At 38.7% G+C, this 12,704-nt stretch overlaps 2 protein-coding genes across 2 annotated transcripts in view; one reads left to right on the plus strand and one right to left on the minus strand.

Moving 5' to 3' along the window:
* PPP1R3B (protein phosphatase 1 regulatory subunit 3B) overlaps positions 1-12,704 on the plus strand; it is a 75,480-nt gene that overhangs the window by 57,126 nt on the left and 5,650 nt on the right. The window lies entirely within an intron of this gene.
* Positions 252-12,674, minus strand: ERI1 (exoribonuclease 1). Its single transcript, XM_088147459.1, has 7 exons — positions 11,937-12,674; positions 9,342-9,529; positions 7,618-7,828; positions 6,237-6,320; positions 4,895-5,004; positions 3,785-3,899; positions 252-2,274 (listed from the first exon to the last, which is right to left on the minus strand). Exons 1-7 carry the CDS (start codon positions 12,009-12,011, stop codon positions 2,035-2,037), a joined length of 1,023 nt encoding a protein of 340 aa, XP_088003585.1. The 5' UTR covers positions 12,012-12,674; the 3' UTR covers positions 252-2,034.

Raw genomic sequence — 12,704 nt, forward strand, 5'->3', positions numbered from 1 at the left:
TTCTGTGTTTCTCCACATTATGGCTATTTGAGATATGCTTGGCAATATGTAACTAAGATGTCCTTAAGATATTTCCTGTGGTCCATGTCGGTATTATCCAACATATGTGCACACCCAGGAGATCTTAATGCAGACCCTGCTGGTCCCTTTGTGTTGTCCATTGTCTTAACTCCAGCCTCAACGATCAGCTAAAATTTCTATCTGTTCCCACAGTCCAGCTACATCTTTGTATTGGCAGAAGAACTATGGGATGACATTACTGGGTACCTTTATTGGAGAGATGTAACACATTAAATTGAAATATAAATGATTACAGTGGGTTGAAACCTTGTTCTAAAGTAAAAATATACAAACTGTATTCAAAGGAGCATAAACTTCTATAGTATCCCAAAAGCTGATATTTAAAGTGTCCAGAAGATTAATAGCTACTTGTGCAGTCAATAAAAGGTGACCTAGCACAAAATCTTAAGCTGTGTCCACACAACACATTAATTCACATAGTTCTATTGGTTTAACCCAATATCCTGGATTCACCTGAACCATAAACAATATGCACTGGCTGGCTTTATACTCACCCATAAAATAGCCAAGCCCATTTTATCTTAGCACAAGGTGTGAGCCTAGTCACAATCTTTTGGCATCATCCAACCCCATCAACAAAACATGTAGAAATGATATGATTCTACACATGTAGGAACACATGATTTAAAATGTTAAAACAGAAAGGAATATTAAGGTTGCAAGCTGCAGCAGAAAGTGTAATGTCAAATCATCATTCAGTTTTACTCTGGACAGATTAGAACAAAGCAGAATATTTACAAAGTGGGTTTTCAGAAGAAAACCAATACTGTACTGCAAACAGTGCCAAACTCTACACCGTATACAGACACACGAGGTACAATGGATAAAAGATGGGCTTGAATCCTTCCTTAGACATGAAGTCACTAATTGACTTGAATTAGTCATTCATTCCCTCAGAACATTTTGGACAACAAATTGAGCAGAACTCCTATGAAGATGGAAAAATATAATAAGCCAGTTCAAAAGCCAGAAATCTACAACAGCGATGCAATAAATATTAAAATGTGCCATACTATGTAATGGTTCAGAGACGATTAAAAACTTGAGTTGTATTAATTAAAACAAACCTTTCAAAATTAAATTGAAATGTCAAAACAAAGATTTGAATAATAATTTACAGTTAAGTAATTTGTTTCTCTTTGATCATATAAATGAAATACTGACATGAAATCCATGCCAAAACTTAAATTATTATAAAAATAATATGCTTTCCTGTTTTTTATTCAACAATACTAGGGGAAGGATATCAAAGTAAGTTACACCATGCTATCTGATATGTAATGGAAGGAAAAAAGCATGATGATCCTTTTAAACACTTTTCCATTATTTCAATAGAAATGTAATGAAATGCCTAATTTGCTATCTGAATTTAATGAGACTAAGAGTTAACTAAGATTGGCTCAACAGGTCCCTCAACAATATTACCATGTTAATACATCAAAAAATTTATTACTATTGGAAATTTCTATTAACTAGGTAAGGAAGATCAAACTTAAAAAAGCAAATGCCCCATTGTAAAGAATTTACCAAACACAGATAACCTATCAAATATCAGGAGACAAGTTGGTCACTTGCATGAAATCAAACAGATCCTCCTGGTACGTTGAACAGTAAAACAAAATATTAGCAGAAGTCCATTCCCCGTGGAATTCAACAATGTTACAAAATTTATTAGTGTTGTTATATCTGCAGATCAAATGTTACGCTTCTGTTTGACTTTACCCCAGAGAAAACTGTTTTAACAAGTACTTGGATAACTAAAATTAAACTTAGTGTGACTAATTTAGAGGAGTATTAAATTAATAGAGAAGTTCAGTGGGTGCTCTGAGACCTGTATATTTCTGTGAGGGGTTAAACTGGGGATAGAGCCCCTTTTAAAAAATCAACTCTCTGAAATGGCTTTTGAATACCAAGAATATGGACCTGGACACAGTATAACTCACTTCCTAATATTTATCGAAACTTGGGCATTTGTGGTATTGGAGCTCCCTCTATTGGAGCAGAGGAAGGGACCGCTAGGAGATGCCCGCCGTGCAGCCTTTCATTCACACGGAGTTCACATCCGTCCTGAAGCATTCGAATGGCTATTCGCGCAATGTTCTTGGAATCATCAAGCCCACTGTGAGGCCGTCCATCATAGTCCATCCCAAGTTTTTCCAACATGGTTGACAGCTTTGTTTGGCTTCTAGGAACCTGGCAAATGAATTGAATCATTCTAAGTAGATGCAGACAGACGAGAAATGGAGTATCTATTATCGATCTGTTTGCATTACTAACTGGTCTAAATTCCATCCTTGCCCACGGATATGTGAGTGAGATGGCAATGGGCTCTCACTTACTCTAGCTGTGCTCTGAAGTGGGACAGGTTTCCTCCCTAATGAGTGTAATTTTAAAATATACTGTTTTAATTAAAATAAATAAATAGGACAATATTCGGCATACCAAGCCATTTCCCATTTTTGTTTCTAAGAATGTCACTGGCCACACACAGGCATTTAAGCATTCTTAGAAAACAAAAGTGATCGACAGTTATAGCCCAGTGTTTTATTTGGAAGAATGTCCACATGCACTAAAGAAGATAAAGTTAAATCTGGGTGATTAAGAGCATATGCTGGAGAGAAGTACTAGAAACGGTAGTGGAGAGCAAGAGAACCAGTTTTCTTTCAGCAAAGGGATTTTTAACAACTGGCCATGCCTACCAAGGTGCCCATGTTATATAAGAGCACACAGGACGTGTTCTCACACTTCAAATAATGGTCATTGCCCCACTTGCTGCAGTTCTAGAAAAGAGAAATCAAGAATGGCCAACAAAAAGCAACATTCAGATTCCGAGTTTCATAAGGGAAGTATCTAGCACATCTTATAGTAGAGACAGGCAGCATTTTTATGTTTCTACATAAAAGGTATATTTTTTTTCAATATACAGATAGTCCTCACTTACCAACTGCTTTGTTCAGTGATTGTTTGAAGTTACAATGGTGCTGACCGAGGGGACTTACGACCAGTCCTTGAAGTTGTGACCACTGCAACATCCCTGCGGTCACGTGATTGAGATTCAGGTGCTTTGCAACTGGTGCACATTTATGATGGTCATAGTGTCCCGTGGTCACATGATTGCCATTTGCAATCTTCACAGCCTGCTTCCGATAAGCAAAGTAAATGGGGAAGCCAGCAGGAAGTCCCAAGTCGTGGTCACATGATGTTGTGCTTTAAGACCTGCAGTGATTCATTTAATGACTGCAGCAGAACTGACATCGTAAGTTCTGCGTGTTCATGTGATGTTTCACTTAACGACCATGTCGCTGAGTGACAGAGTTGCTGTTCCAATTGCAGTCAGTAAGTGAGGACTATCTGTACTTTGAAGTTACATGGGGTGAACTACTGACATCACCAGGATGGGAGGTATGCTTAAGACATTTTCCTGCTTAAAAGAGCTCCAAAACTATAACAAAGAAGGTAACCCTTTTTCCACCCCATTTAGGGGATGCAGAAGGGCTACTGAACGGCAGTGTGAGCTCCATATATTTCCTAGCTCTCATATAGATCTCAATAGAGACAATCTTTACTCAAAACTTTATATGGTTCTCCTAACCACAGCATACAGTTAAATTCACTATCCTGCCAATTATTATAAACTCATTTCTGGGCTTCTGCTTTTCTCAACTAGAATCTGAATGTTTGAGGAAACAAGCAGACAACATACCTTGTAGAAGTTTCCATAGGATTTGCGGATATTAATCCATTTCTTAGCAAAAGAAGGGTACTTCAGACGACTAACACGACACTGGATATTTAAAAATTTACTCATATCCCAGGACCTTTAACAAACAAACAAACAAATCACAGTATTTTAAGGATGCCAATTTAATTTTTCATCAGGAGGTTGTTTTGAGCTTCATCTGGAAACTATTTGGATCTCCCTTTGTGTACTTCTCCAATTTTTCTGAAACAATTTGTAAATCCTTTTCTGAGAGTCCCTGAATTTAGAGTTAAACAGCCAGCCAGTGTTATCTGTGGCAACACCTGTTGTTAAATTCCTCTTTCAGTGGCCCAAATAAGCACCAACAATTTTGTTTGCCCAGGTTTTCTCGTGGAGATATTGTTTTATTCCATGATGTTGATTCTAGCATTTTACTGATCAAATCATCTTTCATTAGTTTTACGATTCATTAACTTTGTATTGTGATTTTTTATTTTATCATTCATTAATTTTATTTTATGTTACTCATGATACTTCTTGTTCAAATGTAAAAGATGTGGTCCAAACATTAAATAATCAACAGATCTATGAATGTACTCCCTTATAAGGATTCTGCAAAAATCCTTATAAGGATAGCTAAAGTAATTCTTTAGCTATCTTCATTGTCAAAGAGAAAATTTAGCATATTTATAGTCACCTGCTCGTGTGTACCAACTGAATAAAACAATTGGATTCAATGCTTATATCTGAATGTTAATGTAATTACCTACGCAGATTATTCCTCTTGAATTCAACATTGTAATCCTCTATTACATTCTGGATTTTCATCTATGTAAATTTGCTATAATCTTTTCAGAACACAAAATATTTCTTCTGCTCATGTGCAGCACCAGAAAAGAAGCAGGGAAGAGATCCAAGGCATTCAGACATTCCAGTCACAGCATTCCATTTAGCTAATAGTTGGAAATGCAACCAACTTGAACAACTCCAGAAATGCAATCCTATGAAAGCTAAAGAATGGTTGAAGAACACCAACATAATTTAATGGTTGTAATTAAAAAAATAAGTATGTTTCATCAACTGAACATATGTACAACTCTCCCCATTACATACCCATCAGTTAATATGGAATAGCTGTATTTGCTTCCTAGTTCTTTCTGTTTCATCCAATCTACAACACATTGCAGGACTTTTGGGAATTCATCAGCTTTCTCCACCATTTCCTAGAAATATTATGAATGAAAATACAATTACTGTATACTAAGAAGCTTAAGGACTAATTTTCTAATGGGAGAATAATAGGATTTATGTCAAGCCATATTATTAAAAATCTACAGTTTTCGGTTTTCTATCAATGCATCAAAAATATCCTATATTCTTTCTTATTACATTCACTGAGAAAATGCAAACTTCCCTATATGCATCATATACCTAATATTCTTTAGAGGCTGGGGGGAGGGAGAGATCTCCTGGATCCAACTCCTACAAGTTGTATTTTCCTCAAGAAAACTCTGCAGTCTGTCAACCATCCTATCTTTCTAGTTGTTCTCTCTTTCATTTCCCTATACATCCATCCCTTCTCAGCTTGGAAAACTGGAAGAAGAATGCAATTTATGGTAGAAAGTCCTTTTTTGCTCCACAACCTAACTGTAATTTGTAGGGAAAGTACTAAGACTTTCAGCAGCAGGAAATTTTTAACACCAAACTTAAGGGCCTCTATCATCTAAAGTGTCTACTGGCCTGTATCAGATTCAGTACCTAACAAACCATTTCAACAAGCCAACTTTTATAAATGTACCTTTTTTTGGTGTGCTCACAAACTGAACTTATGAATTACATTGTTATTGAGCTACTAAGAGTGTAACAGGTTTGAGGTGTATTATTACCGTGAGCAGTCTTTGCATTATTCCTGCAGCTTAGGAGGCAGTAAAGCAGTCATCACCAAGGTGGAACCCTCATGAGAATTATAGTTTCCTCTCCCAATCAATAAATGTACCATTTAAACAATTCACATTATTGATTGTACAAGCAGGGTCTCCAGGTGCACGGAGGAATGACTGGACATTGGATTTTGCCTCTGACCCAGCCAAACCAGGCATGATCCATACCGGCTGCTTACCGCATAGTGTTAGAAATGGTGAACAGTGTTCAGTATTTTAGGAAAGCATATCTGCTCAGAGAAACTTAGAATTCTAGTCTATAGAACAGTTATACATTTCTTTATAAATGTACTTCTTTTAAGTCAATACCACAGGCACTTTACTTACAGCCTGTGGTACTGACTTAAAAGAAATACATCTGTAAAGAAAAAGAGAAATCAGGAAACTTAGACCTGAGCATGCCTCACTTACATGCTGTGTTTGCAATCAGGTATTAGGGTTATAATCAATGCCTAAAACTTAACCTTTAAAAAAGTTTTGCTTAATGACTGTAGTGAGTGACAAAGACTATTTACCTGTGAGATTCCTGTCAAATTAATGCAGAAATCTGAAAGTTGAGGATTAATCTCTGGTTTCACATATTGTTGGAAAGTGTCTTCCTACAAAATTGAAGTTAATCATAGGTCATTTCACAATGATACAGATAAAACACAGAACATCCACTGCTTTCATAGCTCATTAATATAAAGAAATAGTAACAATCAGTCAAATACAATAAGGATTAGTTGAACCTTAGCAACAAGCACTGCAGTTACCACATTTATGTTTCATGTGGGGTGTTCTGCTGCTCCTGCTGCTATGGTTAGGGGCATCCTTACAACTCTCATTTCAGGTTTGGGTTTGCAAAGGGTGTGAAGACTTGGAACACAGAGTAGCCCATATGGAATGATGTATGTACTACTACGCTCACTACACACTTGTCAAAGTATATTAGGGGTACCGTATCTGGACAGCCATGAGAAGACAACAAAGGGATATAGAAGCCCCCTCTGTTGTCACCCAGTGGGCTTTGGAATTTTGCAGTCCCCACAGGCAGTACCCCCTAGGGATACACCTGTGATCCCATGTCATACCTACAACTGCTGACTCCTCACTCAAAGCAGCATAGCTAGTTAACCATCCACTGATGGTTTGTTTAATTATCAGCATGTTGTATGAATACAGGATGCAGGCTAGGCTATTTCCAGCCAAAACAAATCAGAGGACATAACCGTGAGCAACTTAGCACAAGCCTTTCCAGGTTTTTCAACCAATTTTGCTAGGAATGTAGCCCACACTGAAACAGCATGCTTAATTCTAAACAAACAACAAATGATGGGTAACTTGCTAGCCACACTCCATAGACAAAAACCAATGAGCATGAGCATGCGCATTTGTGCTAACTAAGCTTTATGGCTTAGCATGATATGCAACTGAATCAGTGTTACATACCTGCAGAACATGAGGCTCAACATCTTAAAACAAAATGAAAAGCAGCCTCAGGGTGGTGTCATTTAGAGCAGAAGAGTAGCAGAGCAGGGCATTTGGACCATTCTTTGTCGTCTTTCACCCAAAATGATTTTCCCTTTCCCAAACTGTCTACTTGTGGGAGTCCACGCATGTATTTACTTCTGTTACGCTTGTTCCACTTAGCAAGGGAAAAAAAAGGGAATATTCTTTTGCACAAAGTGCCTTTAAACTACGTAACAAACATATATCAGTATTTATTTTCTTATGGATATAATTCAAGATCTAAAAAAGGCTGTGCCAACCAGAGTCATAAGCTGCTTAATTTGTTGATCAGACAGCATACAAGTCAACATAATACATTTGCTTTACTATCTATTTTCAAAATGCCAAACTCATTTTTGATGACAAGTGAAGTCATTTTTAGACAAGTAGGACAGGAATACTTACTATTTGTAATGTCTGAGTATTTAGTAAAACAATAGGAAATTCAATTATTTCATGTGTAAATTCAGGCTGATTTCTTTCTTCGCAAGTTGCTTCAAAGTCAATAACACAGATATAATTGTAGTAATCTTCTGCATTTGTGGGCTGCTTTTGCATTAGTTTTTCTTTCTTATAATAATTTTTCAGCCTCTTCTTCAATACGTCTTTCACTCCTCTGTGAAATAAAAAAATCAATAGTGCTTATTTCCAGGATATTTTAGTATAGTACTGAGTTAGAGCAGAAACGTATCATCTCCTAAATCATTTGGGCATTATCTCTACATGCAAATGTCAGCCTTGTTTCTAGTAAGTTCCTCCAACAGAAATGACAAGAATGACCTACTTTGATCTGCTTGCATCAAACAAGCCTCAAAAGGAAGTTGGTCCTATTGTGTAGCTTTCCACCGAGAAAGGGATAGCAGCCTTAAAACAAGAGCAGAAATACTCAACAAGATTATAAAACTCCCTATGCCTTAAAGAAATTTAAGAGTATTTCTAGACAAAATGTATTCCAGTTTTTACATAAATTGTTTGCAATGACATTAATGGTATTTCTGCCCAAACAATAATCCTTTCATTTTCATTTCAGATAAGTTAAATTGTCTCTAGGGAAGGGAACAGAAGGAACATTAGTTACGTACACTATTTACAAAGAACATCATATATTAAAAAATTGTGATGCCATTATATAAATGACACAGGAAGCTATTTTCTAAAAAGTCAGACCACTGTTCCACCTACCCCAGTAATGTCAACTCTAATTGGCAGGGAATTCCAGGTTGCCAGACAAGAGTTGCTTTCAGCTCTACCTGGAAATGCCAAGAATCATACCTGGAACATTTTGCATGTACAGCCTGTATTCTACCACTAAACCACCACCAGTCACACATTACATTTTTTATCTCCTCCTTGTTTCAACTTTAATTTATTTAAGCAATTTATCCACTGCCTCAGTCCAAGTGGATTCTTGGGATACTGATATTAGAATAACAGTAATAAATAATACATGACATTAAATCATTAAAACTAAAATAATACTGTATGTACACATAAAACAACAATGTATATAGGCCTGTGTCCCCAGAGGCCATCCAGAAAAGCCAGGTCTTGACCAGCTTCTGGAAGGCCGTTAGGGTAAGAGCCATCTCTGCCCAGGAGATAAGCTGTTCCACAGGAAGAGAGCTGCCAGAGAATATTTGCTACTGGGCCCCCTCTTGCCACACTTCCCAATGGACTCTTCTAGTTAGCTTCCTTTTTTTTTCACATAAGATTTTCTTATTTAATCTTTTCAGTTCCATTTTCACTGAATTCTTGAATTTCTTTTTTTCATCAGGTTAGCCTTTCCAAAAAGTTCACCTGGAGCTTCTCCCATGTGCTCCTTTGACTGAAGATATGCGAAAGTATATAATGCCACAATGCAAATTCTAGAATTACAACTTTATGCAAGATTTAATACTGAAGAATCCCGCCTATGACTATTCAGTGTGAAATCCTTCCCTGTTGACAAACTCTTCCAATGATTTGTGCAGAAATAATTATTCATAATGGACAGACTTAGCTTCTTCCTTCCTTCTACAAACCATAAAAGCAACTCAGAAGAGACCCATAAGAGGTGACTTTAGTAGTTTCACCTTTACATATATAGTCAGAAACATATCAAGAAATATATGCACTTCATATATGGTTACCTGGTGTCAAGTCTGAATTCAGCAAGTTTAGCTCTAAGCTCTTCTCTACTCATTCTATTGATATAACCATTTGTCAGAGAAATCTCTTTGTAGATTGGATCACTGAAATCACTTGAACTGGACATGGATTTTTTATTATTATCTTCTTGAAAATCAAACTTGCAGCACTGCTTACTCTGACAGAAAGGCTGTATGATGAGAAAAAAAAACCCCAGCTGTGATAGTTATAATTGTCTTCATCTTCAAAAACTTGAAATAATAATGTTATTCAACATTATCTAGAAACAATGACACTGGATAATTATCCAAAGGCAGGGATAACCATATTATTATAGTATTATATTGAAAAAGCCCTCACATATACTGAAGTGTGCAATTTATCCACTTCTTACTAAGATACAACTTTTGAGATGCATTTTTTTTTTAAGAAGGGGAACTGTTACCACAATTGCTGTATGAGCCTGATCTTGTCCATGGTCCAGCAATTAGCCAAATTTCTTACTTGGTCATCAACATGGTACCTTCTAGATGGGTATAATTCCCACTGTTAAGGACATTAGCAGCATTTGCAGACATGCCCAAAGACAGTAGTACTTTATTTTAAATTCTAGAATTGGGAATAACATACAATAGGCATCTCTGTTTAACTTGCTACACCCTCCTTCCTTACAGTATTTTAGTACAGTTTTTTATATACTGTACTTTAAGAAGTAACATACGTAAGCTTAAAGTCAATAGGACAATACCAATAAAGAAAATTATAGGAACAATGGTAGAGGGAACATCCTGATGAATTTTAGTGGTTTAGAGGTTAAGCTATTAACAGCAATTAAGAACAGGCTAAATATGATTCATATCATTTAACAGTTACAGGCACTTAAAAAAAACTTGAGAAGTGTGAACAGGAAGAAAGTAAAACAATGTATACTTGTGGATCAAGTAAAGGCCAATCTTAGCTCCAGATGAAATATTTAATCAATTCAATGGTGCGGGAAGGATCCAGTAAGCCTGAGGATGCATTGGAATACCAGTGGGAAGATAGGAGGGGAAATTCAAGGGTAGAACAAGGAGGAAGAACATATGGAGGTAAGTTTGTCCTGGCCATAAGTAAGATAAGGAGAAATAAGAGGCTTTTTGTCTTATAACATAAAATATGACAGAGAAAAGATATAAAAATATAAAATTTCCATGACATCATTATCCTTAGCTACCATAGCCCAGTTGGAAAATTTTCAATACAATTTCGAAGTGTTATCCTCTGTATAGAAATACTATCTTTGGTGTCATCATTAAGAGTTCAATAATGACTCAGGTGGTTCAAATGCACTGTCCAGTCAAAATAAAGGGATAAATTAATTTCCATATTTTGCATGGATGTATTTCTCATGTATTTCTCTTCTAATTGAAAAAAAAAGCAAACATGCATTTCTATATTCTGCTCATCCAATAAGGAATTCAAACGCATCTGTGGGTTTGTATCTATTTTATTTCTTAACATTTCTTTTAGGTGGGGTAACTTCACTTGCACGAAGACATGCAGTTCCCAGAGGTTTTGAACTCTTGTGTCTCCCAATCTATTCCCTCAGTGAGTTTGGTTTTCATGGATTATGACTCATACATATAGCTGCTGCTTCCAAGTTATATTGCTCAGCTAAGCAAACAGTCCAAAGCATTTTTCCTTAGATGCTTCACTATCTACTGGTAATGCGAGAGAGCCAGGATTTAACAGTTGTGGTGTACCAAAAGTATGCTGAGTTACAGCTTCCTAGTTGGTTCCATACTTAACTGGCCAGGAAACAAACTGAGTTATACTCCAAAGTCACAGATCAGATTTCTCTGTGACTTCAGCTTCTCCCCCATAGTCAATCCAGTATATAGTTATAACTCAGGGTAACATTTCAAGCATTTGATTATAGGCCACACGGGATTAAATACCACAATATCATTTGTTAGTACTGCAGCACTGCAAGATTTCTTGGGCATTTCCAGGTAACACAAACAGTCTGGTGTCGAGTTTATTAACAGTCCAGGCAAGGCATTGCCATCTGTTTACCCATACTGTATCTATTTTTTAAAATAATCATTAAGAAGTGAAAACGGAATTCACCTTTTAATTAGTAACGCTACCCCCCCCCCCAGAAATGCCACGAGGTTGGGTTTGTTTGTTTGAGCAGATTCCTCCTTCGGGCAGTGATTCATCTTGGCTATATGTAAATTTATTTGGAAGCGCATCTGAGAAGACGAAATTCAAGGGAGTACAAAATACTTTATAGCGCAAGGCTTCTTCAAACACCCAGGGCCGCCTTGTGCGATGGCTCTCTCCTGCAATCGCCTCGCGACAATTTTACAGAGTGGGGTGAAAGAGAGGTGAGATCCACCGGGAAGCAAACGCGCTTTCCCGCCGTGGTTCAATTGTTTCCGCTCCCTCGTGCCGCCGCCCCTCCTTCGGGGGGGAGGAGTCAGCGCCCTTCGACCGATGACGGCAGGAGCTCTCTGCTGGGACCGCCGCTTCTCTGGGTGCCAAGCGCGAGCCGGTTGCTCTGCCCCGCGGGAGGCGCGGGAAGGCGGGCTGCGCAGCCGCGAAAGGACACTTACCGAGGCCGCGCGGGCTTCCGCGTTCTCCTCCGCGGGGGGGTCCCGCCGCGGCACGTTCTCTTTCTGCTCCTCCATTCGGCTCTCCCGTGGCAGGGACGCCTGCTTCTCTCGCGCGCGCGGGCGTGCAAGGGGGAGGGGGAGAGAAGGCGCCAAGCCGTTCCACCAGACAAAACACGGCACCGACTCGCTGACGTCAGGACGAGCAATCCGCCCCTCGCGCCCCCTCAAAGGTGGATTGGGGGCGGGGCCGAGGGTGGGGACGCCTCCGCGAGGATGACTCGGGAATGTAATCTGACGTCAGGGCCCGCCGGAAAATAACGAACTGGCTCGCTCCTCGCCCGTTCGTACTTGATGTCCCGCCCGCTCGAGCGCTGCTCTCCCGGGGTTTCCCTCTGCAACAGCGCGGGAAGGGCCCGACCGGTTCGGGTTGAGCAGTTCGGTTCGCTGCTTTCCAGAGTGCCTGTCAGGAACCGGGGACAGCCGGGGGTGGACAGCTAATTCAGTGGGCGGCGAATGTGCCAAAGTCATATTCCCGTTAGAGTTTATTACAGGAGGGTTTAAAAAAATCCAGAATTTTGTTCCCCAGTCCAGATCTCTGGAAAGTTCTCACTGGGGATTACGGGCACAATGCCTCTGAAAACGTTGTTGGAACGCCGGAGCATCATCCGAGTGCGAGAGCATATTCCTTATTAGGAGAACATTTGGGGCTTGTTGGTTAGGAAGCAAATAATAGCTAAGACTGCAATCCTGGGCACGCTTCTGAGCAAA

The sequence above is a fragment of the Python bivittatus genome, unplaced genomic scaffold (genome assembly GCF_059951505.1).
Source record: "Python bivittatus isolate LINGU-HERP-01145 unplaced genomic scaffold, Pbiv_v1 ctg000520_np1212, whole genome shotgun sequence".
Taxonomy (NCBI): domain Eukaryota; kingdom Metazoa; phylum Chordata; class Lepidosauria; order Squamata; family Pythonidae; genus Python; species Python bivittatus.